Source organism: Acanthopagrus latus, chromosome 3 (assembly GCF_904848185.1).
Source record: "Acanthopagrus latus isolate v.2019 chromosome 3, fAcaLat1.1, whole genome shotgun sequence".
NCBI classification, from domain to species: domain Eukaryota; kingdom Metazoa; phylum Chordata; class Actinopteri; order Spariformes; family Sparidae; genus Acanthopagrus; species Acanthopagrus latus.
Genome location: NC_051041.1, coordinates 7,510,942 through 7,538,894, shown reverse-complemented (window position 1 = coordinate 7,538,894; position 27,953 = coordinate 7,510,942). Strand labels below are relative to the sequence as shown.

The window sequence follows — 27,953 nt, the reverse complement described above, 5'->3', positions numbered from 1 at the left end:
TGTTTTTTGACCCCCGTACTGCCAAAACGTCTAATCTCCTGAGATGACAGGTTGCCAAGACTGGGTCCAATAAAGAAAAACCTACCTGTGACTCCATGTGACTTTTTATTTACAAGACCTGCAGAAAAACAGATCTCACCCTGGCTTGTCCTCTGCCCAGATGTGCTGGGAGTGCACCTGAGAGCTTCCTGCGGTCGGACGCCGTTAATTTACATGACCTTCTCTGATTACACACAAACAAATACACACCTGCTCACAAGAATTGTGAGTGAGTGGGACTGATTTAGATCATTCTGTGTGCAGGATAGCAAGAGGCGGTAAAGTTATCCCAAGATGTGGAAAGATGTGTTCCTGCACCACATTTTTTTTAAAATCATTTTGTAGAAGATTTAAATTGCATCGACTTCTTAAATGGTCTAATTTATGCGACACATGGTTCAAGCTCTATGGGGTTATTGTGCACACATGCAGACTTCACAAACAGCACAGAGCTGCTGTGATAAATTGATCAGACTTGATGCTTATGTCGCTTTCCTCCATTTGTCCATGTGGCTGGTAAAGTACTGGGCATCCGTCTCTTCACCTAACCATGAGCAAGACTGTTTGTTTATCACGTATCGACACTAAGAAATAGTCTTGCGTTGCCTCACGTTGCCCGTCTCTCAGCTAAAAAGCTGCACTTGGACACACCACAAAGATTGCTACTTGTACCTGTGTGAGAGTCTGATTTTATCACTCAAAAAGGAAAAACTGCAGATATCCAAACTGTTTTTATGATAAACTAGACCACAAACCAATTTCACCTTATGGCCACTTCTAATCAAGTTTGATAAAACACTGAAAATGCCACTTGCCAAGAGGTGAAGGTGAAAAATGTTTCATTTTCTCTTTCCTGCATTCATTTGCCCAGCTGAATAGCCAATCAGAGTGATTTCTCTCACAGAAGGGCTCTACTGCAGATCTAAACATGCTTAGTTGGCCGAAAAGCTGCCAACAGTAGCGCAGGACGCAGCGCAGTCCAGGCTACAGATGTTCACCGAATGCCCCGCCGTCGGCCAGCATCCATCCGTCGGCCTCGTGTGTCGGGCCCTTAATTGGAAGCAACGTTGTCTAATTGCAGCAAAGTGAACTGAGCAAAACGGAAAACTGTGGCACCATCTCTGAGCGCCCATACTTATCTGATGGACTGAATCACCTCTCACACACACTGGTGAACACAGACAGACACTTTCAAGCGCAGCCACATCCTCCTCACGCTCACACTTCTGCATTCACACACTTGCATGAGCGCCGGCCACAAAACACCTGCACAGCACAGACATCTCACTGCACCTCCTGTGCGCTTGCCAATCTCCATTTCCACCCCATTTCGGGTCACTGTGCTTTTCCACTCTCTCATCCGCCAGCGCGCCGACGCCTGCCAGCATTTTCCAGGTTACATGAAGCAGGTAGGCAGTCTGCCAGTCTGCGGGAGGCCTTCAGAGACAGCGGCTCAGACAGCGCTTCCTTGTTTACTTTCATGAGTTGTTGACTGGCCACCCTGCCGCGGCTGATGCAGTGTCAGAGCGTGTCAGAGGAGACCTACTGCGGATTGAAAAAGGCGTCAAAACATTATTGTTGGGCCCGGCCGATGAGTGGCAGGCTGAGAAATGAGGGAGTGCATCTGCTGGATTCCTGCAGAGTAGAGGTGTGTGTGTGTGTGTGTGTGTGTGTGTGTGTGTGTGTGTGTGTGTGTGTGTGTGTGTGTGTTATAAATGCTTCGCGCTTTAGACAAAAGAAGAGATGGTTCAGAGCTCCGTTTCCTCCGGTTTGTTCTCTGCAGTGTACCCTTTTTCCAAACATCATATTATAGGTGTGAAGGATTAGAGCTACGCTAATTATGAGGTTATGAATGGAATTATGTCTCCCTGAGGTTGCAGAATCATTTCTGTGATAATAGCAGTCTTGTTATTCATATATCAAGATATGCCAGCGAGTCTTTTTATAATGAACACGCCGTGAAAGGCTGCGCTGCCTCCGTAGTCTCATTTCCACTGTGAAAAATGTGGAATTTCATGTGTGGTTTCAAAGAAAAGCCAAGCCGATTTTTTTTTTTCTTGCGGGAAGATTCTGGATCCAGAAGTAGCAAAATTTTTACCTTTGAAGCCAAAAATCGTCCCGTTTACGCCTGAACACAGAGATGAAAAATGTATCTGTGATTTCAGCTCTTCATGTCGGACCAGTGTTGTATTCTTTGTTAAAAAAAAGAAGAGTGTTTGAGTGAAATTACAAAAGGCCGGTGGTATCATCTCATTAATACGGGATAGATGGCCGAGTTATTTCAAGACTCGCTCGTCAGTGTAATGAACCGTATCCCATGTAATACACACACGTTTGCGTCCGCACACATAAGAATCAAAGCGAAAGCGGGCGAGAGAGATAGATGGAGGAGGGAGAAGAAAAGAGCGAGAGAGAGAGAGCTCGATAAGCAGTGAGAGTCCCCCCGGAGAGAGAGAGAGAGAGACTGGAAGGCTTCCAAATGTTCCACTCTGGTATATCTTCAAGGACAATCAGCTAAACAGTTGATATTAAGAGAGCTGTGTGAAATCGATTGCTCAAGGTGTTATCAGCGCCGCAAAAATGGCTGGTAATTAGTCATGGCTAAAGGAGTGTTACCGAGAGAGTGAGATGGATTTAATCTTAATAGATTTCACTGCACTGCAGATACAGTAGCTCCTGAGTGAAAGAGCTCTCCTCCCTCACTCTCGCTCTCGCTCTCTCCCTCTCTCTCTGGCTGTCTATCAGAAGAAAAGCAGCTGAGTAAGTAGCTGTGATGTACCGCTGTTGCTAAATTTGCCTGAACCTTCAAATGTAGATGTTTTTTGCCCGAGTTACTCCTTCAAAGGCAAGCACACATTTGGCAGCCGTACCTGTTTTTTATTCTCGCTCTTCGGCAGCTGAAGCAGAGGCTCGGCAGCCATTATTTGTTTATGTATAAAGCCTGTGCATCGAGGTACTTCAGTCCACGGCAGCTGTTGACTTAGAGATCTTTGTGGAGCATTCAGAGGCAATCAGCAGACAAAGCCCTCAGTGACTGACGGGCAGATCAGGTTGTTTGCTCCTCTGTTATGTACCTGTGTAGCCCTGAAGCCGGCCAGATGTGTTGGTTTAGCGATTAGCAGAGGCTACGATTGATGAAGTCAGTACCCGAGGAGAGTTCAGTGGGCCGGGTGGGGGGGGGATTAATTGTATAGTGAAAGAAGAAATACCTGAAGGTGAACGTGGCGCTGAAGCTTTTATAATTCTTGTCCCATACAAATTATTAACACACTGCTAAGAGCGGTGGTATTTTATGTTTCTCTTATTGTCAACAAATGAAAAGAACCAATCACAAACACTACCTGGCACCAGATGTATTTGTTTAGGTCAGAGATATAGTTAAATTGTGGCCGTGCTAGCTGCATGTCTGTGGATTATGGCAGTCGATGATCCAAACTGAACCACCTCAACAGCTATTGTCATCAAACTTCGTACTGACACTGATGGTTTCAAGATCATTTATCCCTGATCATTTCTAATCAGAAAGCTCTCAAATACAACCAGTAAAGGATAAACTGAGGTAGGCAGGACCAACCTGGAGGTAGGTGTAATGGTCATGTGATTGGTTCTTTAAGGCCTTTTACAAATAAGATGCAATCTGATTGGATTCAATCTCAGATGAACGATGAGTCAACACAATGCACAGTGTCGAGTGGTGGTTCTAATAAATGGTAGACCGATATTCAGCATTTTCCAATCATCGCTATCTGTGATTTCCCTGCAGCATCCTCTCGCACAATGTCCCGCCCACAACAAGATCTGTTTGATAACATGTCACAAGTAAAAGCCTGTAAATAAAGACTGAATAATCATAATCTGCAAAGAAACAGGCAATTAAATTTATCAAATGGATGTAGTGGAGAGGAAGTATGAAACTATACCATTACATGGAAATCAGACATATGTCCATATACAAGTGATATGTTAAAGTGGAAATGGACAGCTGGTCTAGAGAATGATCTCATGTCCTGGTGGTGAAGATAAACACTTAACAACACGGGAACAGACTTTGACACGACACCGCTCACTTTAGTTTAGCTCTGTTTCTGTCTCTGCCTCTTCACCTTCTTTGTGTTTGCAGTTATGACAGTCGTTCGGCTGTTACCTGGAGATAGCGACCATCATTCTTCTGGGAAACAGTCTCCCTGAATAGTGAAAACAAGGTTTATTTGGAAAACAATCTATATTGTCACTTTTGTACAGCCATTACACCGTGCAATCAGAACTTACCTCAGGATGAAGCAAAAAAGTTGTGTCAAACTTTAGATTGTTTTTGGATAACTTCAGCTAACACTTAATTTGAAGGAGGGAAACGAATCTCGTTTCTCACAGGACTTCCTGCTGAGCAAAACCTCCCTGTTCGTTTTCTCTCGCCAGCAGCAAAACAGCTCAGTCATTAGGAACAAGATTACATCTGGAAACAGTTTTTCCTCAGTAATACGCTGAAGTAAATTATATCTTACAAGGATTTACAGTGGTGTGGGAAGTGTGAAGTTTGTGCTGAGTTCATAGCGGGATGCTTAAGGAATCCTGGTGGGAGAAACTTGTTTAGCCGCACCGCGTCGCACCTCGAATCTAGCTCGGTGGGACTTTTCAATTCCAGTTCCACGCACAACTTTAATATCCTGTAAACCATGAATTAGTTGTTTTCCCACTGGAAAATGAAATTGCTTTGTTGCGTTTGACCTTTTTTAATCTTTTGCGAACCTTTTAGTTTAATTGTTTAGCAGACAAAAAGGTTGTTTCTAGGTAACTACGGCACTCTGACATTCATTTTTTTTTTTTTAAATCTCTTTTGTTGTCGTGTTTCCTGCAGAAGCTCAAGCAGAAGAATCAGCAGCTGAAGCAGATTATGGACCAACTCCGCAACCTCATCTGGGAGATCAACTCCATGCTGGCTGTCAGGAGCTGAGCCACACACACGCACACACACTCTCACACACACACACACACACACACACACACACACACACACACACACACAAAAGCTCATACACTTATGACAAGTCATAGACAAGGAGATACGGTCGTTAACTGGACCTGTGACAGGGTATAACAGACTGGCTGAGGCTGCACTTTACAGAAGAAATGGGGACTTTGGCAATATCAACCCTGAAGAAGACACAATAGAAGGAAAAACGAGGGGAGACAAATGAAGACGAAGAGGCTCGACGCTACAGACAGGGAGAGAGAGCGAGAGAGAGAGAGAGGGATGTGAGGTGAGGAGACACTGGGAGCGAGGGTGCTGGTGACATCAGTTTGTTGCGATGGCAGAAGATATATTCTGTCTACCTCGATATTCAATCAGCATTAAGACTGAATTAATCTGAAGAGTGGATATATTAGGTTTTATCTATTTGTAGGTACTAGCTCAATAGAAGGCCTGTTAGAGACACATGGATATATTCTATTTAATCCTCAAAGTCTGTTCGTCTGTTACATTTCATAGAGTTAGAAGTGTGTGAAGACCCAAGCTTAAAAAAAAAAAGTTTTTATAAGACCCTTCAAAACTGTATTAAGACAGACGAACACTGTGGCAAAATCACGAGTCTTACTCTTGCTATGGATCTGTGTGTTTTTTATCTCATGTCATATGTAAACTCATCATCGATCTGCTCTGACTGGACTTGACATGTTATTAAGACGCCATGTTAAGGATTCTGCTGAAATATAAATCTTGCTGTGGTTTTTAAAAATCAGTGGACGTTGTGCTCTTATTTTTTGTTTGTCGGTGTAACTGTTGTGTGTCCTGCTGGTGATTCATCAAGTGTCTCGGACTCAATCAAAAACAATGCGAGTGGTCAAATGTGACTCTCAGTCATTAAGTGCACGCTTTAATGATGTGTTGTAACAAGTTCTCTGACAGTTTGAGATATTTAACTGTGGTAACATTCAAAATGTAGAAAAAAGTATGCTGGTTGATACAATAGGTCATTGGGAACAACACACAAGAACATGAATCCAGACCTAATTTTACATCTTGAATCGTATTAATATTATTAACCAGTATGCTGAAGGGCTTAAAAAAACAGTCAATATATGAATGATCTGATATTGATTCATAAAGACCCAGCTCGATCTTTCAACATATTCCTTGTCTGAAAATGTTCTTTATTTTTAATTTGGTATGATTTGTTTTTTTTCTTCATGTCTGGTACCCAAAAAAATAATATTAAAGGAGAAAATTGTGAAAAATATTGTTGTTTCTCCAGAAAAAAAAGATTTTGCACATAGAAAAAAAATCTCCCGATCAATCCCCCCCTAAAAAAAAAAAAGATCCACTCTTAGTTTCACTCACTTTTTTTCACCTAGTTTTTTTCCCATAGGATTTTTTTTTTTACATGGATTTTTTTTTTCAGGAGAATTTTTTACCATGTGTGATACCAAGGAAAAAAAAAATCCAGAGGAAACATTTTTCTACGATCGGTTTCCTCTGTTGAAACACATCGGCCTCATCTGCCATTACTCTCTTGTTCTGTCACTACAGTGTGTTTTATAATTAGAAGCTAAAATCACAACATCACATTTATCCTTCCATGGCAGTTTTTAACCACAAATCCCCAGAACAACTTAACTGAAGTCTTAATGTAAACACAATTATATTATGTATCCAAGCAGATGTCCTGGCCCGCGAGTCTTGTTCTCCAGATGTAAGAAAATGTGTTTGTTTGCTACAGACCCTAACAAATGTCACATCATCATGATTTAAATCAATTTTTTTTGTAAACTTGACGCAAAAGCGGATGATTCCATCTAATCTTAAATGATTTAGAAATTATGTTTCTCAAAGTTAATTACAATATGTGTTCTTCAGTATGTACATTTCTGAATTCCTTCAGCCTAAGTTGATATGCTTCCTTGTTCCTTATCAGCCGTCTGACTGTACATACCAGTAGATCTTATATATGGACAATCATGTCGACCCTGCAGATTTATCGGTCTGGCTCTGCTGGGAATAACATCCCAACAGTACAAACATACCTACCTAAATATAGCCCAGCCATCAGTACGTTTGAAAACAAACAAGTGCATGAATTATTAAATAAATAAGCGCTCTGTCTGCAGCCTGTTTTTCCATAACTTCAGGCTGAGCGCTTTGGATCTAGATAAATCTGACCGTCACCTGAGGAGCAGAATGACGGATGGAAACTTATTTTGTTACAGCAGAAATTGTTGGTTCTGACACAGATCGTGTTCATCCATCAAACGATCATTTGATTGTAAAAAGCTCATTGTCAATAATGAGCGTCTCTCCTTTCATGTGTGTGTCTTCCCCTCTGAACCTCCTCTCCTGACAGATTCAGAAACTTGATAAATTGCGTTTTACCACAAAGCTAGCAACACAGTACAGAAATGTGTCATCCTGAAAACGTACGACCGTGAAGAGTGATTTCCTGCTCTGATTCTTGATCAATAACGGAGACTTTGTTGAGAGGAGGCCAGCCACTTCAGCGAGGAGAGAGAGAGCTTTTGGTCTCTTTGGGTTTCTATTTCTTAAAAAAAAAGAAATAAATAAAGGAAGATGAGTAAGAGAGAGGGCGAAGGATCCACAAAGGGCCTCCTTCAAATACAAACATGAAACACGAGCTAAAATCTGAGCACATGTGCGCACACACACACACACACACACACTCTTGCGTGGCACTGCTGTCAATATAACGGGGCCCGCATGAGAAATATGGGTGTGTGATATGGGTGCGTTTAATAATTCAGAGCAGAAAAGCCGGGGTCGTATCGGCGATGTGTTATGAGGCCATTGTCTTCAGGGAGATGCGGAGGGACGGATGCAGCGAGGAGGCTTTCAGCAGAGTAAAGAAAAATCAATGCTTTGAGTAGCGACTAATAAACCCCTCCTCAGTGGTCTAACACAGGGGTGGTTATTATATCTCGGAGGGCAGAGCAGCATTGAGGGACTATTATTACTGTACAAACGGAGTGTGTTCCTGTTCAGCTGAGGCAGAGGTCAGGGGCTGAGCACTTGGCCATGCACACACCGTTGCAAATGATGAAGGGAATAAAAAAAACACGGAGGGTTACGCCCGCTGATGTTTAACAGCGCCCACACGGATACGTCGGCACATCCTCGTATTGTGTCGCTGCAGCCACAGAATGAATCCTCAAACACTGTACCAGGCAACGTCGTATCACTTTCGGACTAATTCCCGTCGGTTTAATCTTTTATTTTCCCCCTATTGATTTTAACTCGGCCTCAGGCAGCGAACAGACTCACGGTGCCACTGTGGTTTTGATGTCTTATGACTGCGTTGCGTCATTTTCTGTGTAAAACTGTGCAAATGTGGTGTTTGATTCTGAGGAGCTGAGGTTGAAGTATCATGTTTTTTGCCTTTCCTGCTTGAAACTAAAGAATCTTTTTTCCATCATTTTTTTTTTGTTGTGGTACAAACTGGCCTTGAGTCCATGCTTGAGCTCACTGAGTGTCATCTAGTTTGAGTGGTTTCGAGATCAGTCTTGAGCCTCGTTTATGTGTTCTGACCTTTTTGTACACATGTAAACAGTGTTCAGGGTCTCTCAAAAGGAGCTTCTAGAAAATCCTTCCAGGGTGGAGATGCTCAAAAACAGTTTTCAGTGTTTATGTCTGGATGGGGAGAAATGGAGATGGATGATACCAAATTGGGTCTTATGAGTGTATGTATGTATTTGAGTGTGTACACTGAGGAAGAAGATGTTATGTTTATATTCAGAAAGACAGAAGCGGACATTGATAGTACAATAATGGAAAGAGAGACGAAAGAGAGGCTGTTGTTATGCTCAGTACTTTTTTGGGTGGTTTTGGGTAGTTTTGAGTTCAGTTTGATGCAGATCCTAGATCTGGTGAGCTTAAGTTATGGCTGGTTTCAGATGTAGAGCGACACCGGGGCCTTGGTAGAGGTACACTGTTGAACAAAGTAAACTTTGTTTTAGTGCCATTACCATTCACACAGCTAGCTGACATGTAATCCTAGCAGTTTTGTGACCATTATGACCATTCACTAGTAATGTTTTGTCTTCATAGTAATAAGAAAACAACAAAATATTACATGTAGCAAGGCCAAAATAAAATATATACCATCTTATTTTCCAGTTGTTTGCTGCCAGCTGGTAATACAGAAGTATTTGCTGCCAATAACAACATAAAATAGAGTAACTACTTTTGCAAATGCTTGTTTGCTCATCATATAGAGGCATTTTTATTAAACTGGGACCAGTTAAAAGCTTCTTGTAAGTACATTTAAACACAATTTGTGAGAACACATACACAAAGAGAAGAATATCAACATTTTAATACAGCCTGTTTGGAAAAAAAAAGGCACAGAGATGCAGTTATCATCAAATATGAGTTTATTTTTTTTTTATAAATCATTCTTACAAAATTGGCATTTATCTATTTCATTTGTGACCTCTATAAAAGTCTTCTGTTAATTACAAGGTAGGAGGGAGGAGAAGGCATCGGGACAGCTGGGCTCGACCGAGTCCTTTCAGATCAACAGATTATCGCTGCCGATTGGTGACGTGATAGAGCCAATCGCTGATAAATAAAATCCCAAAACAGGAAGTGGTCATACGTTGTCGCCTTGGCAACGGTGTCCGAACACAAAAGATGAGAACGGGGCGTCGTAATAACAGAATGGAAGCTGTGACTCATCCAGTGTATGAAGGCAGGGCTGCTGAGGACCCTGCTCGCGCTGCTATCGCCGCCCCGTTGACTGGAAACAACAAAGTCTGGGAACGACAGTGCTCGGCGTGTCCAGAGCTCGCATGTTGATTTTAAAAAAAGGCACAAATCAAGAACAGACTGGTTGCCAGCACACACACACACACGCACGTCTACACACACACACGCCACCCTAAACAAACGGCACATTTTCAATAAACCTTCCTCCATCTGTTTCGAAGCACACTCAATGGTACCTTGCATAACGTTCCCCCTGATCAAATGAGAGAGAGGCGGTTTTTGTTTTTTTCTTGCAGAGGTTTTTCCCAGTGGCCTAAATCACATCCATCACACTCTCGACCGAGCTCCAAGACTCGATGCCCCTGTGTGGCACGCCAACTGAAAGACGGAGCGGTTCCTGTCGCCAAGTTATCTGACCTGAATTCGAGCTTTGAAATCGTCAATTTTAAACTTGACTGTGTCGCAGCCTCAGACCCATTATTGTAATGCATGTGGGGGGAAAGATGTAACAGCAGAATCTGAAAATGTTTCCATCTGCTACAGGGGACCCAGCTGCTTATTATTTTCCGTGTTTCAGTTGGCGTAGTCTTTATTGGGACTTTGCAATTTGACTCCCGCAGAGAGCCAAGATGGTGCGGCCCAATCCAATTCTCGATCGCTGGCGTATGCAATCTTTTTTAAAACTCTGCCTCTCTGAGAACGTTATATCTCTCTTGGGGAGTTGTGTACGAGACGGAGCGTGATATATGTACGTGTCCCTGGAAAAACCAATGCAGAGCGGAACATAATATGAGCTGCATTATTGGCATCTTTGTGGATTAATGTGCACAGCGTGAAGAAAATAAACTGAATAAATACCATTAACTCCCCTCAGCAATGCGGGATCAGTCTCGTGTTCTCGCCACGTCATCTCAAATCGTACACGGTCTTCTTTTTTTTCCTTTGTTTTCAAAAAATAAATATATGCCTATGTACAGTGCTGAGAGTCGTGGGGATCTGAAATGAATGGTGGTGGTGGGTTTTTTCGGGAGGGTGGGTTAAATATCTGCAAAGCTGGGGGGGGGGTGCTTCTTTCTGAGATGATCGACAACAGTGGTTCAAATGATCGGACATTAAAAAAGGCATGGTGTGGATTCAAACAATGAGGCTTGTTCACATTTGGTACCGACGTCCGTCCTGGGTGATCTGATCACAAGTGGGAAAATCTGAGCACAGGTGTGAAGATACATACATGTGAAGATAGAGTACGTGTTTTTAGATCCGATAACTCCTGCCAGTGTTCGCAGCAGATTGCACCGTCTGTTTGGACTAACTATTAAACTATGAACCTCGGTGTCCCCGACTCCCTTAGAAATTACGTGATTTTAAGAGTTGTTGCATAAGGAGAAACTTTAAAAAAAAAAAAAAAGACAAATGCTTAGTCATTGGTGCCTGCTGGTAAATTTGGCATTAAGTACAACACATTAAGATACTTCTTTCCTTGTCAGCTTGTCGTGTCACCGCTGTAGCAGCTGGTGTTCTGTCTCAAGTGTGTCCTACCTTCTTCATTTCACCATCTATGCCTTTATTGAAATACATACTGATGGTAAATGTGTCAGAATTTACAATAATAATAACAATACAATAAACAGTAACTCATAAATTATACTTCTTTGTTGTCCGTGGAGAGAGTAACCAAACTCCCTTTAAAAAACGCTCAATTTTAGATCTGTTGTGTTATGTGAAACTTTATCAACTTTGTGAAGTAAATTCGGAACTAGTTTGGCTTACTTGTTAATTGGGCAAACGTTATTCATTAAGATAATTGTTTCTTTGTGGAGAAAACACATTTGTTTATTCCAGTGAAGGAAGGTGTAGGTGTATATTTGCATAAAGAGCGGGGAAGTGAGTTGTGATCACTCAAGACGCATTTAATGCCAGGTGTGAACTGACGGGCTCAAAGATGTCCACTTCTGATCAGATCACTCACAGTGGACGCAAAAACCCCAAAAACGAACAGCCTCAATATGGTTCTCTGACTGTGAAATAGGGACCAGATGCAGAACTGAGTCAGGAGTAACGTACTGTAGAAATCACAAATCTCTCCTGGCAAACAGAAAGTCCCAGAACGTAAATACAAACATGATATTTCAAAACAATGACATGAGGAAAAAGAAACATGATACTCCTGCTGGTTGTGATATGATACATGATATGCTGTGGTTGCATTTGAATGTGACACATTTGTCGACACTGTAAAGGCTTCACAATACATTTTACATAAGCTAGAAACAAAATGAAATCAATGACAAAACCCTCAAAGTAAAAACAGTAATTGCGTGCGTGATTGATATCGACGACAGCTACTGATTAACACACACTGAACAAGCTTTGGCTGAGACATTATGCTGCCTGACAGAAAGGCCACTAAAAGCTTTCATTCAAGTGTTGGCGAGCAAAAAAAAAAATATGTGAGAGTGGATTGCAGCTCTGCCGCCAGACAGCTGTTTTCTCTTTGAAATGATCGTTCTAGGGTGAGAGAGCTAGTTACTGTAGCGTTTTGATCTGGTTTGTCGAATACCAATCAGGTAATTTAAGGTGCAAAAATGTCAGGCTGGGTGTGATGCGATGTGCGCAGCTGTAATGGTAACGGACATGGAGGGGGAGAGAGCAAAAAAAAAAAAAAAAGAAAAAAAGAAAAGGCTGTCCTCCCGAGGCTAGCATTAGCCAGCAGGTCATGCGTGTGGGTCACTGCTTTCACAACAAAATTGTCCATAATGTTCGAGTGTTTCATCAACAGCGTGTCCCCATGGGAGTGAAACAGCACTTGACATAAATACCTAATTGAAGCCCAAACGCATCTCTGCCCGGCAAACCTTTTGTCAATTTAATGGCTGTGAGGTCCTCTGATATGTCACGGGAGGGTGAGGGTGAGGGTGAGGGTGAGGGTGAGGGGGGGCAAAAGAAATGGTGGCAGAGCCACACGATGAGAATATTTCAACACGAGAGCGTCTAGGCTTCTCAAACGGATGTAGGCAACGTGATGTGCAATAAACAATTTTAAAAGGCAGACCCTGATGATGTTCAGAATGGCACCGATGTGCTCAGTGTTAAAAAAAATAAAAAATCTCTCTACAAGCACTCCTGTGAAATGACGCTGGTCACTAAAGACCTGCTACGGTCTGAAATCTTATTCCATTCCTCCCTGTAAGGATGCCGCTCCGAGGCCGCGCAGGGAGAGAAATAAATGGGCGAAACGAGTTTGGGTTAGAATGCAACGTTCTGCTCCATTTCATCCAGAAATGTTCATTTCGCTCATTCCAACGGAGGGAAAATGTACTCCGCTCGAGCTTATGGTTGGATGAGCCAACTTTTCAAGGCTCTGCACACACACAACACACACACACAGATGTGAAAGTACAGAGTGTTTGAAGGGGGGAAATAAAAAGATGATGAAAGTGGAAAAAAAGATGAGGAAAGTACAACTGGCTTGGAGAGTATGAGAGGAAAATGGGATATGAAACGCAATGTTTTTCTAACTTATCTCCGTGATAACAGGGAAGCAGATAGACCATTATAAAAGCCGCATCAGCACATCAAGGGACGAGCCAAGGATAGGGCAGGCGGGATTTTTCAGGCTCAAGGATGTGTGTCGATAACGGAGAATTTTTCAGGATAATAATGGCTGCTTTGCTATAAAAAACCATGTCAGGCCGCTGTAATAACCGGCTGGACTCCGCTCTTACAACCTTTTTTTTCGGGGAAATATTAAACTGAAGACGCTCTGATGTCAAACCTTTCAGAGAGGAGTCAACAGTGATACCAGAGTGCTGATTTGTACAGAAATCAAATCAACTAAACAACAGGGTTTTCCTGGGCTGTAAAAGCAGGAGTTGGTAGTGAGTCCAGTGTTGTGTCCTGATGCAGACTGGGGAGGGCCGGTAGGATAACGGTGGGTGGGGTTGCCAGGTTTTTTTTTTTGTTTTTTGTTTTTGCGATCGCGGACACCTTCCCTCTTCTACCGTCCTGCACGTGTGCCGAGAGAGCAGGAAAAGTCAATGACGCTCCTTGTTCGTGTTGTACAAAAAAATATTCTATCCAAGAGTTCTCGTCGTCAGTAGTGTGTGCTGCGTGTTTGCACATTTGCAAAACATACAGAACTGTTTGGCGTGTCCGTCAGTTTGTGTACTCCTCTTTGTCCTGTCTGTGTTTGCGGTTTCTGTTTGTATGTTTTTTTTTTTTTTTTTTTCCTATCCAAACGCCATCTGCTTGTTTCCTATTCATCCCTTTCCGCGTCAAGTCCTGGCAGCAGTGGCGCTGTGGTCATTGGCAATGTGCTGAGTGGAAGACAGAGCTGTGTCGCTCCCCGTCCATCCTGCTGTAGGCCCACTACTCCTTCTGCTCTCCACTGAGTCTCTCTCACGCGCCTCCCCCTGCGTGGGGTCTCCCCCGAGGGGGCGCCGGTCCTGTCAGAGCCTCTCGATGTCCCTGTATTTCTTGCGGAGGATGGAGACCTGGTCCTTGAAGAGGACGGGGTCCAGTCTCATCTGGGAGTGGACCAGCGGCATGGCGCCAAACCAGCTGGCGAACTTGTTCATGCAGGTTTGCCGCTGGGCGAAGTGGTCCGGATCGGCCCAGCGAGAAGCCCTCGAAGACTGAAGGAGGCAAGAAAAAGGGACAATTTTAGAGTCTTATTATGTGGATTATGAATGATTATTGCTTTAGATCAGTGGTTCCCAACTACAGGGGACTTGTACCCCAGCAGATACTTCTGTTTTGCTTCATGGTACGGTAGAAAGACGGTGGGGCAACTCAACCAAGTTGGAAAAATAGGAGCTCCTTTTTTTCATTCAACCATAAATTTGTAATTAGAGGGAAAACAAACATCCAAATAGGAAAACAAATTGGTTCCTTGCAGATCTTTAGAAAAATGTCACAATAACTGAGAAGGGAAACAGCTGAAATAATCAGCGAGAAGTAATAAACGAACAGTTAAAATCGTTACGTAAAGACGACACTTAAACATCTTAAATCATTAGCTAAAGGTTATGGATAAACAGTTGAAATAATTAGCCAGAGATGATGCATAAACAGTTGGAATAATTAGCTTAAAGTAATAAGACAAACATTTGAAATCATTAGCTAAAGGTTGTGGATAAACAGAATAATTAGCTAAATGGGACACAAACATTTGGAGCAATTTGCAAAAACTGATGGATAATGTTTGAGGTAATTGGCTAAATATAATGAGTTGCCACATTGTGGATGTGTGCACGGCCACAACATTTTGATTTCTTTTTGCAGATTATTATAATGTCATGTTTGCATTTAACCGCTGACCTTTTGGATATCAAATGTCATAATTTCATCCCAGATATCGTAACTATTATATGAATGAAGTTACGGGCAAAAGTGTGATCCTTGGGTCATAGTGACGTTGGATTTTGACCTTTGGCCACCAAATTCTAATGAGGTATTGGTATTGCACTCACATGAATGATACTAGAAAACATATTGCTGGTGCGGAGGCCTAACAGTTGACAACGTTTGCTTATAAATGGTTAATTGACAGTTGGAATAATTATCCAAAAGTAATAAAAGTAGCCGACAGTTCACTTCTATAAAAAAAAAAAAAACACACTGAAACAATATCCACTTTGTTCAACATTTGGAACATGACAGGTTGAATTAATCTCGCAGTGATGTGATAAAAACCATTGCTTTGGATTATTGGAAGGAAAGTGAAGTTCTCATTACATCAAAAAAAAAAAAAAAAAAAGAAGACTGAAAATGATCATCAGCTTTCTCTTGTTCAGTCATTGTAACGACTTCAGACACTGTGACAAGAGAAAACCATTACCGCATGATTCGTAATGTCTCTCGATAAATCATCGCTTGGATCATACTCTATATTTGGGAGACTGGAACCCGACTCGAAACCTGACATGACTCCTCTTCCCCTGGGTCGCGCCGAAGAATTTTAAGAGAATAATTCATAAAGCGGCGAGCGTTCGGTTCCAGCTGAGAGGCCACGGCGCACAATGGAGAGAAAACAACACTGGCTGGCTTCAGCACCGATATATAAAAAAAAAAGGAGGACAAAAATCAAAGCTGGTTATATAATCAGTCTGATCCCAGTCCAAGGTTGTAAGATTTTTAAAAGATTTTCTTCAACGCAATCCAATTCTGTCAGCTGGCAGCTGTCCTGTTACAGCATGCCAGCAGCGCTAAGTCATTTAAGTTCGAGACGATCCATAATGAATAAAGACATGACGTGAATCCAGCAGTCATGGGGAGACTTTTACCTGTCCCATCATGGTCTCCTTGTACTGTTTCTTCTGTGTGACCTTGATGGGCGGCAGCTTGGTGACGGCAGAGACCAGGAAGTTCATCAGGATGTCCTCGCAGTTGGCCAGCTGGTCCACCATGCTCTTCAGACTCGTGGGTAAGTAGTTGGTGTACAGGTGGTGGTAGTACCTGCAAGACAGGACAAGGTGTCTTGACAATTGACTTCTCAACTGCAGAGATGCTGCAATTCTGAGCACGATCCCAAACTTTTGCATTTATGCCTAAATACGTCACTGTAAGGGCTGAACAATCCCACAATGGCATACCTTTAAAAAGATGGATGGAGGGAAATAAAGGAATACGTCGTATAACTTTATTTAAATGCATCGCACATTTTTAGACACCTTGATTTTCCAGGTTGAAGCCCTCTGGGTACAACTCTGACTTCATCAGCGGACTGATTGCTCAAGTTCCTGGGTGGATTGAGCGAAGGACTTACCCAAAGTGATTAAGCGTTTCGGCTGCAGTGATTGGCTGACTTCAGCTTAATGGACTGCTCCCCCATCGCAGCTGAGTGAAGCCACATTAAAGCTGACAGGGCTGTAGTATGTCTAAATGCGGGGAGCTACGGAGCGTTGAGCAGCAGACAAATTGACACTTTTTTTTTTTTTTTTTTTTTGGATAAAACACACTCAGTGTCAAAACACTGGTTTCCCGAGGCTGTGCTACACAACGAACATCACACCTACTTTCATAATCTACAGATCACTGCATCAAAGTGTTGTATCAAAAGAAAGACAACTGAACACTGGAGAGCAGAATGGAGCGGAGCTGTGATCCCCGTATAACAGAAGGGGAACAGAAGTAAAGAGCATGAAAGAAAACAGCGGAGCGGAAGTGAACAGTGACGTGGAGCTAAACAGCTCTACTGGAACCGAGTTCCACAGATCAGACAGTTTGATGGCGCGTACTGTACCTGTGGTAGATGGCGGCCCCGGTCAGCACCATCGAGTAATCGTTGGTCCATTTGGATGTGTAGCCCCAGCGCTCCTTGTTGCTGTCCCAGAAGTGGCTGCGAGCCGGGTACCCCACGATTCGCTCTGGAAAACTCTGCCAGACGGTGAAGGCAAAATCCACCTGGACAGACAGAAAGAGATTTTGAAATTAATTCCAGGGTTGCCAGGATGGTTAAGGTATTTTTACAACCTGACACACCAAATGTTACTCTTGTTATTGGCTTAAAACTGGTATAGCTTACAAAGCATTAGTAAATGACTTATTAAAACAATACTAAAAGACATTATAATAGTCTAAGGTTTAACCGCAGAGTATTCCTGGATGTAATGGGATACATTTTCTTTGTGCCTTCATTTTTCTAAATTTGAAAAACTGTATCTACTCACAGTTTACAATAGTGCGTAAGAAAAAAAGAGACAGAAGACAGAAAGAGACGCCAGGGAGGAGTAACAAAGGAAGTGCACACTCCAACACGGCCGTGGTGAAAATACAACAAAGGCGAAAACCTCATCAAACACAAAGCAGTCTTTCCTAAGCAGCTGCCTGCAGCCAACTTCTGTGGCGGCGATCAAAGCGCTCAATCAAATAATTAGACGAAAAACATCAAAAAGGCCTCAGCGGCTCCACAAACAGCTCACGCCACATTATCGCCCTGTAATGCACAGAGAGAGTCGGTATATTAATGAATACTTATGTCAAAAATCCACCATAAGACACAATGCACATTATTTTTATCATCTCTACAAACAAAAGTCCCAAAGGTAAAGAAGACAAAGCTCCTATTTCTCTTCTGCTCTCGCCTTTAATCCAAGAAAAAGGTAGTTGAAGGACGATCCAGTTACAGTGCGAGAAGTGTTTTTCCTACAAAGTGGGTACGTGGGATCATAGAAAACAAAAGTATTTACAATAACTGGAGGCTAGTTTAGCATTTTATTGACAGCTGTCCGTCAAAAGCGAAGGGAGAAACTGCCACTCATGACACTTTTATCCTGTGAGGTTTAACATTCGGCCGATAGATGTGGAGACTATTCAGGAACCTGTGATGGTATTTTTGGCTGAGTTTCTTTTCCAACTTGCCCTGGCACTGATGTTCCCCGGGCTCTAAAAAAACTTTTGGGGAAAAAACCTTTGTATCGGCGATCCAGTTTTTCTCCGTGGGAGAAACGTGGGTCGATCCGTTTTTTTTTAAGGGGGGGGCTGTTGGATTTTCCCTTGGATGCCAACTCTCGCCTTGCCATCTTGATCCTCCGCACAAAACAGCCTTTATGAGATCTAATTCTACACTGTTCAAAGCAGCATCTGGCTTCCCATGGTGCCGCGCCAAAACATGTCCCCGGGAAAAAACAGGGAACAGTCCCGACAGCACGCGGAAACAAAAAAAAACAACAAAAAATCGCCCATAACAGTGCTGCTCCCAAAGCGGGGATTCGGGAGGTGCAAGTGGGACTGCGGGCGCCAAGACATGAAGTGGAAGATGGAAAGAAAAGAAAGAGAAAAGAAACCAGAGGAAGAGAAAGAAAGGCAGATGAGGAGGGAGGAAAAAGTAAGGCACTGGGAGAGAAAGATAGAGTAGTTTAAGCAATTTAAATCGAGCTTCTGAGCGATAACTTGAAAACACCAGGGACAAACAGAAAAGAGTGATAAAAAATTGAGGGAAAATGCAATCAGAGAGTTGCATTTGGGACAGAAAGAGAGAGAGAGAGTCTGCGACTGTGTTTTGTCTCGAGAGGACCAGACTACGGAGACAGAAAGAAGAGAGAAAGAGGCGACTTTTCTTTTTCCTACTGTATTTTTATCATATTATGACGTGCCTCTGTGGTGGACAGCACTGTGTCTTCATCCAGGCTGAGGACAGCGTCGGTCACGATGGTCTCGTAGGGCAGGAAACGGCTGCTCATCACCTGCAGAGGAGAAAACACAAGAGCGCGAAGAGTTTTAAAAAAAAAACCCCACATCATTATCAAAACAACAATCGAGGTTTTCTCCTCTCCTTGTTTGTGATCTTTCAGCTGCCTGGAACAAATTAAAAAAAGAAAGAGTGAAACCACTTTTTTTATGGTTCCAAGGAGGAAATCTTCAACATTGTGTCGCCTTTTATTTTCTATCAAAATGCATATTTTTGCATCTTAACAGTGCGGAGGTGTTTGTTCCCACAGATGACAGCTTCTATTGAATGTTTCCATGGATACATTAATAGCTCCATGTCATTCAAAAATCACTGCAGGGTGTCAGGTTTTTCCTTCTAAATATGGGCTTTTTTTGGTCAAACATCTGCCATTTTTAACAATCAAATCAAAGTGAACGCATTGGTCAATCTGGTTTCCGCTGCGTATTCAGCTTCAGGCCTTTGGTTTAAAAATGATTAAATAAATTAATAAAAATGATCCCTCAAGCCCTTCGTAGCTACTTCTGGAGACGCCCAAGACGACCTCAGGCAAGATTCTCATCTTACTGTATTTAAAAAGGAAATTGCATTTGTTAGAAGAAAAAACAATCAAGGATCTTTGAGAGTGTTATCAGTTCAGTTCAGTTTTTTTCCCCCACTGGGAGTAAACCCTCTTCTCCAAGAAATCAATAAAGGATCTCTGAAACATCTCCGATGCTGTTACGGAGTTACCTTTGTACCGGTCAGCTCGTTTCGATCGCTTTTCGATTTAGGAATCAAGGTTGTGTTACCTCTACATGTGCGGATCCTGCCGTCACAGTTTCATATGTAACGTTACATCCTCCTAACGTTTGTTTATCTCCAGTGAACGGCCATGTTTGAAAAAAACCAAAACATCAGATTACAGTCACAGCTCAGAAGGATGTGAGGCAGATTAAAACTTCACAGCACAACAAGATCTGAGTGCTTCTTTTGTGATCATTAATGGCAGCAACAAAACCGCTAAATAGAACATGAATAAACAGGAAACATCAACAGACACATATGCTGACCGGGTTCACAAAACAAGGACATATTTAACATATTATCTACAGCATATTGGGGAAAACACGCACACCCCCAAACGGACAATCCATTCGTCCATCCAGAGCTTCAACAGTGGGGACTTTTTTGAATGATTCCTCATAAATTCACGGGATCGAGGGCGGACGACGAGCCAGGACGTCGACACAACAGCAGCGCACAGAGATGGAGATAAAAGCCAAACGTCTTACACTTCACTGCGTGCCGCTTCCTATCATCTTCTACAGCGATAGAGTGCCGATACAAGCTTCCATTACTGCTGCACGGCTGGCTTTTCTATTTTAAAACCGATAACAACACAGCCAGACACCTACAGGCCGAGTCATGTGTCCTACATGTGGCACCAATCTACCTTTTTTTTTCCCTCTTCACTGGTGTTTAAAAACCAAACATGGTACAGGTTATTTGCGGGCAAATGAAACCAAACACGTGACGGCCCTTGAATATTTACTGGAAGCGGAATTAGAGAAAGAGAGAGAGAGAGAGAGAGAGAGAGAGGGAGAAAGAGGGAGAGAGAGGGAGAGTGACGGTGGCCGGGGCCTGGTGGGTGGATGGGAAAGATCAACATCTTGGGGATATTTAGACGGTAAAGTCTTTGGTGATGAAAAGCGCTCGGAAGAGAAAGAAACAGCAGCTTCTCATTGAGTGTGCGTACTGAAAACTAGATGTGTGCGCTCGAACTCAAACAACCCTCCCACACAAACGAGAAACCTCCCACGAGTGCACAGCTTTAATGGCAGGACAAAACAAACACATCCGGATAACACAACGTATACACGCACACACACACACACACACACACACACACACACGTTAACAGCCCGGAACAACTAGTTGTTCGACGCTCTGAAGGTCAGGCCTCCGCGAGAATACTTTTTGAAAACATCACCAGCACTGGAAAGCCATTACATTTACATTCAAGAATAGTCACTGCTGACCTGTTTTCTCTGTAAACACCTGGTATTGTCTGCTTGCTGTGCTCCAGCGGAGTGACCCCACTCTGAACAGGTCTTCATCACTCCTACAGCCCAGAGCAACGACTAACGCTGCGCAAAAAGGCGAGAATAAATGGCTTCATACCGTCAAGCTGTGCACAGCCTGTTATTGAGCCCAGAGCTGCAGCTAACGATGACTTCTAACCATAAAATGTCAGAAAATGTTGAACGTGCACAACACAATGTCCCAGTTAACACACTGGTGTATTTGAAACGCTTGTTTTGTTTAACCAACAGTCCATAACGCAAAGATGTCCGATGTATGATTGTCCGATTCGTGGACGAAGGACAGGTTCTCATTATTTTGCACATGTTTAAGTTTTCCAGCAAATTTCAGACCAATATTAATTAATTAAATGTTTTTCATTTATCCCCCCCCAAAATTCCATGTGTAAATTAGAGAAAAAAAAAACCATGGGCAATACAGAAACAAATACAAAACTTTTTTTCCACTGTTTCACATGTGAAAAAAAAAAATCCTGGAAAAAAAACTCACCTGAAAACTATCCTCTCAAAAAAATCTTTTACCTTGAAAAAAAAAAAAAAACTCCTTAAAAAAAAGAAAAAAAATCTGTGAAAAAAAAATCCTTGGACAAAAAAAGAGAATCTACTCAAAACAATATTCTCCTGAAAAAATGAGCCTTGGAAAAAAAAATTTCTTCTGTTTAAAAAAAAAAAAAGGTATCCTGGAAAAACAAAACAAAAAAAAACATTCTAAAAAAAAAAGTTTCTCAGTTTCACAAAGTTTTTCCCCCTTCTGAACTCTTATTTTTTTCACTTGGTACTCAAATCCAATGGTTCACTGTTTATGCAGCAAAGAACAAAGTCATAAGTAATAACCATAATAAAGTAATAACCGTGGATATCCAGATCTTAATTTTACATGCACGTCTCCCACTTCACCCAGCTGGGACGTGACAGAGCTGTCGATGAGGTCAAGTACCATCTACGTCTCCTCTTTTTCCCCCTAAAAACCCTCCAGAGGCACAACAGCGGCTGAAAGTTCAGCCTGTCACTCGCGCTGTAACAGTGTGGAGGAGCAGACGTGTGAGTGACAGTTGTATTTACAGGCGAAGAAAAGGAGATTTGAGAGGGAAGAGGAGAAAAACCTCCCTCTCATTTCAAGTGTCATCATTACTGCGGTAATTTCCCCCGCTCGCATAAACAGAGGAACAAAACAGTCCCATCGCTCCACTTCTCCTTGTTTCCCACTTTGTTTTTAGCAGAACGTGTCAGAGACAATACCAGCGAAGAAGAGTTGGAGAGAGAGCAAAAGAAAGGAGACGGGAGGTGGGGGAGTGACAGCGAGACAAACAGCGAGGAAAGAAAAAAAAATGGTGGTGGGGGGGGAGAGACCGAATAAAAGACAAAGAGAAGATGAGAGGCTGGTGTTTCCAACCCCCGGATGGTTTGTAACGTTAGAAGTGCGACATATTAGCCTGGGGCTTCCTGGAGCTCTCCAGGAATGTGAGCTCTTACAGCAGGAATCTGCCTCCAGCACTTCAACTCCCCTCGAAAAAGGACAGCAGCAGAGGAGAGACGCCGAGAGGACAGAGGACCACCAGAGTCTGTGAACCGTATTAAGATTCTCACATGGCTTAAATCAACCAGAGCTCTTGTGCCAGAGAAGACGACGGAGGGAAACGTCTTCGAGGATCAGACTGGTGTCATGTTTTTTTCATTGTTTACAACGAAAACATCAAAAACCAACAACGCTGCCACGTCTCTGCCACTCAGCCCCGAGCTCGCTGGTTCCCTCAAGAGTTCGGCCAACAGTCCCCGAACCAAAACATCAGAAACCAACCCGAAACCCGACGGGTGATCTGTGTTTTACAGAGAGACGCACCGAGTTTGTTACCCCTGTCACACAGTTGTTACCATGGTTACAGCTAGCCACTGTACCCTGATGACAGACATGTACAGTGTACACGTTATCAGTTCTCACTCATTTATACACTATATTTTTTACACGATACTATCGCTGAAAGTATCATGTCGATTTGTCAAATCAAACTCGTTCTGATCCTGGACATCGTTTCACATTTTTGGAAGCAAGTGGTGCATTTTTATTCAGGACTATTTTAAGCTGCGGAGGGATCAGCACACATCTTGGACACACTTATTTAAGCCTGGAAGGGAAACGCACTGGATGTAATGAAAGGATAATGTTAGCTATGAAATATTTTAAGGCTAATGTGAGCTAACGGATTCGCAAATACAATATTTTCACTTAAAACACGTCCCTCTAGATTTTCACAATCCACCATCTTCTCAGCTGCTGCCTGATCAGCAGGTGGTGACATGATAGCAAGACGTCAGATTCTCTACATTTATACGATTACATCTCATCAGTCGAGCTTCCCCACCTGAGCGTATGAATAAGATAGAGGTTGAAAAACACAACATTTTATTTTGTCGACTTTCCCTGAAAACTTCCATTTCCTGCTGCAACTCAACATGTTTTTCTTAAAGAAACCTGCGGGGAGGTTTTAATTATACAGTTAAAAAACCTAGACATGGTAGTGTTTTCTTTTTGTGGGGAAGGCTGAGTCTGGTATTTTTAGACTAAATATATTTAAATTCTACTTCTTTTGGGTCAACAAGGTAAATAAATTAAATACTTGCAACAGGGATTTAAGCTGGCAGCATGGAGGGGCTTTGATTCAGAATTAGCAGGCTTTAATGTTGGGAAATTAAAAAAACATACACTAAAATTTTACTTTGGACCGAAGAAATAAAATGAGACGTTTGAGATAAGTGAATAAATGATGGGGGGAAGGGGGCGCAACGGAGGAGTTTAGGCTCATGATCTTAGCGTTTCCATAATTCTGGCTACGATCCCGAGGTGAGAGAGGAGGCCTCGATCCAGAGAAGCACAAAGAGGATGAGAGGAAGAGGGAGAAAGAGAAAGAGGATCTGCGAGTGAGGAAGGGGGATGAAAGAGAGACGGGATCAGGAAGAAAGTGGCTGGATATTTAAAAAAAAAAAAAAAAAAAAAAAAAATGGCAATATGGGATGAAAAAGAATCCCTCCCCTCTCTTCCTCTGTGGGGCGGAGGAACACAGCTTGGCTCGCCACAGTAAACACAGAACCCGCCGCAACCACAACAAACCACAGGCTGCCTGGCGTGCGCACACACACACACACACACACACACACACACACACACACACACGCACACCAGTACACTAAGCCTGTTCCGCTCGCTTTTCACGGACACACAGCCTCACGCGGAGGCCTCCCCCCCGCTGTGATTGACAGCTTGGTAGAAACCACTCAGAGCCACGGGGGAGAGGTAAACCATAAACCGAGCCCACCGCCGGGTGACTGACGCTGATGTGAGAACCACTTCTTCTGATTGGCAGCTGAAGTTTGGTCCTCACAGGAGAGCGGAGGACGCCGCCGGATGAGTCAACGCGTCTCGGAATACAGATGGAGCTGACCGGATCCCGTTTTTCCCGACAACCTCAAAAGTTGAGCTTGGAAATTGTTAAAAAAAAAAAAAAAAAAAAAAGCGAGCTCAAGGCAGATTTCGTCCCCCGTGTTGTCTGACCTTCGCCTCTGACAACGAGAGGTCACGGGAAGGTCGAGATAAACACAACAAACCCCTTGGACGGGGGGGCAGATTCTTCAGTGTCGAATGCTAAAGCGGTTGTCATAATAAATGCCACTGAGCTATGCTCATGGGCTCCGGGCTCTGGTTTATGTCTGGCTGGAGGCGTAACTCTATAAAAACAAACGTGTCTTCTGTGGCAGTCAGTCAAAAGGAAAGAGAGCAGATATCGCCCACCTGAAAAAAAAATACATTATTTCTAGGTGGATTTCTCGTGTGTTTTTTAAAGCTCTGGGTCATATTTTAAAGGAGCACTCCATAGTTTTTGGGGAAGGAAATTCAAAACTCTGAATTTTAATATTGACAAGATGAAAAACGAGCTGCTCTCAGAGCTGTGGATTACCGTCCTCAGTGTAGCTGTGCTGGATGGAAAATGAACGCGATACGGGAAGAAATAAGCGTGTGCTCGACTCATCTGTGCAGCTAATCTGTTGTCAACAGAGAATATATTTGATCTAGTCACAGGAGTCCACGTGGTGATGTTGCAACAAACCAGGCAGAGCTGACAGAAGAGTTTTGAACAACGATAGGAATAATCTGATGTATTACATATGCCAAATTTACAAGAGGGAACCAATAATTAAAAAATTGATGTAGACATGTTTTTACAAAGTCTCCTAACTCAACAATCCCAAAAATTTGGTGATTTTTTTAGGGAGTCTGGGGCAGATTTTGCAGCCAACTTGAGTTTCTCACTGAGGACAAAGATCCAATCTCAATACAGGCAACAAGATTAGTTTTTTTTTTTTTTCCTGGATAATTCATCCATACACAGAAACATAACACCAGGTTATACCAGGTGTAAATGGAGTCGGGGCACATTGATGTTGAACACCTGCCTCACGGAAACTCTTGAGAGGACGCGTTACCTCGTATACAGACTCTCACCCACATCCAGATACAATAAGGAAATACACAGGGCATAATGAAATGTAATCTGTCGCCGCGTCCCTGTAGACAAAGATTTCCTCATTATGAAGTTGAGGTGGCGGCACGGATATGATGAGTCGTGAATTATTGGGCACATTAAGAAAAAGCAAACCTGAGACATAATCAAATCAATTCTGCGGCGCGTTTCCCCGAGAGAAATCGCGCCACCTTCTTTGATTTAATCAGATCCTTTGTTGTGATTAAAGTCGAGAAGCAGCAGCAGAATATACATGAAAAGTAAATAAATGCTACTTCAGTTTATATTCTCCTTATCTTTTCGCAATAGCCTCTCAGTGTATATATTCTCATTACTGAGCTTTAATTAAAATCACACAAACTGTCCTTTAATGGAATCAGCGCGGCACAAATCGAACCTCATTAACTCCCAGAAACCTTCAGACTGAATAAAAACGTGCGGAGATGCAGTAGCTTTGCAGTTTCTGAGTGTTGCATGAGATGAGTGATTTGGAAAGTGATAGTGATCAACACCAAGGAGGAGGAGGAGGAGGAGGAGGAGGAGGAGGAGGAGGAGGAGTAGTGCGGTGTCAAGGGTCACCTTATTCTCCCCCTCGATGACGATGACGGGCACGGAGGTGGCGGGCCAGCGGTGTTTAGCAGGAAGAGGCTTGTCGCAGTTCCACAGGACGATGATCTGAAAAGAAAGCAGACGGAAAAGATCTTATTAAGCGCGCTCACTAGCTGCATTGTGTCTAATTTGATTTCCCCCGGAACAAAAACAACACTCCCCAGCGTGCTCCCCGAATCAGCTCGCTGAACATGTGACATTTACGTGACCCGCGGCACGGCAAATGTCACCTTATTACAGGCTGATTGAAAGTTAAAGAGCCAGAAGGGCAACCGAAGTGATAAAATATTTCCAATTATGGTTCCAGAACGGTTTGTACAACTCGGCCCGTGATCAATCACGCCACATTGTCAGGTTTCATTTCTGCCTACGCCATGTTGCCGAACACATTTTCCCGGCCCGTGATTCACGCTCCACCTCCAGTCAAGATGGTTGTTTTACATGAAGGACTCGCGTTACGCCGCCGCGGTCGCATCATGTTTTTTCGTGCGACTTGGACGGCTGCTGGGCCACCTGCAGGTCAGCCAACGAGGAAGTGTCACATGGCGATAACCTTCGCCATTCACTGCTCCTCTACCATGTACGTCGTTAATATTAGATGAGGTACACACACACGACATGACTTCTGTCTGCCCATAACACACATATTTACATTCTTACAACTCAGCCTGTTCTTCTGAAGGATCTCAAATTTAAACTTTGTCGCTCGGCAAACAATCAATGTCAAACAGGCCTGTCAATCACTGGATTTGTCCATGTTGAAGTGGTGTGCATGGGGCTGTAGTAAGATTGGTATTTACAGAGTTTCGAGGGTGGTGTGTGTGTGTTTTGCAGCTTTTTTAATATCAAAAACCCAAAATAAAAAAGTGTAAGGAAATGTTTGTTTTACTGTCGTGATTTTTTTTAATTTTATGACTTGCGATTTGGTGGGGGAAAGAAGTTTTGCCAGATGGAACAAGTCTGAGCGCAATAAAAAAATTTTCAAGGAGCATTTTTTTTTCTCATTTGTGAAACGGAGTTAAAAAAAAATAAAAAATTCTGTCAAATTCTTTTTGTAGATATTTTTTTTTTTTTTTTTTTACCATTTTCTTCCAAGTGAGAGAAAAAACATATTCATGACAGTTAAACAAAATGTAACTTTTTTTTTTCCTGAATTAAAAAAGTTAAAAAAAAGCAATATAAAGATGATTTTTTTCAGAATTCACAATTTTCTTTCTTTTAGTAGATCATCATTATTAACATTATTTATTTATTCATTACCATTTTCACTTGGTGAAAGAAAAAACAAATTCATAACAGTAAAAAAAAAAATCAGGATAAATCTACAAATTTATTTCTTTATTGTGTGACACTGATTGCAGTAAATAAAGGCCCAATTAGTAATAATAATAAGTAAAGGAATAGGGATTATCAGCATGTACTCAAGTAGAGTTTGGCTGCTGTGATTCAGCGAACACCTGCCCTGCTGAAACGTCCTTGAACAAGTCCGTAAAATAATCCGTCCTCGTTCCACTGTGCCGACACTGCGCTCAGACGTAGAGGATGGAGGCGAACCACAAAAAATTTCCCTGCAGGGATCAATAAAGTCTCACATTATTCTGACATTAACTACGTCACACGCAGCAGCGATTCCCCTCTGGGACTCTGAGCCCTGACTGGACCTGCTGAATTATGAGCTGGGAGCCATTTGGATGTCTTACGTTAAGGTGCTGCCTTTATGTCTACAGCAGCTGTGTGTTTAAAAAAAAAATGACACGGCTGTTTGATGAATGGCAAAATCATCTCATCATTAAAAAGCAAAATATAGATTAAAAGAATGCAACGAG

At 42.6% G+C, this 27,953-nt stretch overlaps 2 protein-coding genes across 7 annotated transcripts in view; one reads left to right on the top strand and one right to left on the bottom strand.

Moving 5' to 3' along the window:
- med30 (mediator complex subunit 30) overlaps positions 1-27,953 on the top strand; it is a 60,207-nt gene that overhangs the window by 32,116 nt on the left and 138 nt on the right. For 2 of the 6 annotated variants that reach the window (XM_037092250.1, XM_037092252.1), the window contains exon 5: positions 4,895-5,777. In XM_037092250.1, coding sequence (XP_036948145.1) covers positions 4,895-4,990 — 96 coding nt within the window. In that variant the 3' untranslated portion in view covers positions 4,991-5,777. Of the gene's footprint in view, positions 1-4,894; positions 5,778-7,687; positions 7,714-20,782; positions 20,816-24,130; positions 24,180-27,953 lie in introns of those variants that run through there. The other 4 variants (XR_005074163.1, XR_005074160.1, XR_005074161.1 and 1 more) reach the window with 4 other exon arrangements.
- The window catches only part of ext1b (exostosin glycosyltransferase 1b), a 123,039-nt gene continuing 104,485 nt past the window's right edge, over positions 9,400-27,953 (bottom strand). The window contains exons 7-11 of the mRNA XM_037092249.1: positions 26,098-26,193; positions 18,847-18,936; positions 16,995-17,155; positions 16,036-16,207; positions 9,400-14,385 (exon numbers count right to left, since the gene is read on the bottom strand). Of these exons, the coding sequence (XP_036948144.1) occupies positions 14,200-14,385; positions 16,036-16,207; positions 16,995-17,155; positions 18,847-18,936; positions 26,098-26,193 (705 nt within the window). The 3' untranslated portion in view covers positions 9,400-14,199. The remainder of the gene's footprint in view (positions 14,386-16,035; positions 16,208-16,994; positions 17,156-18,846; positions 18,937-26,097; positions 26,194-27,953) is intronic.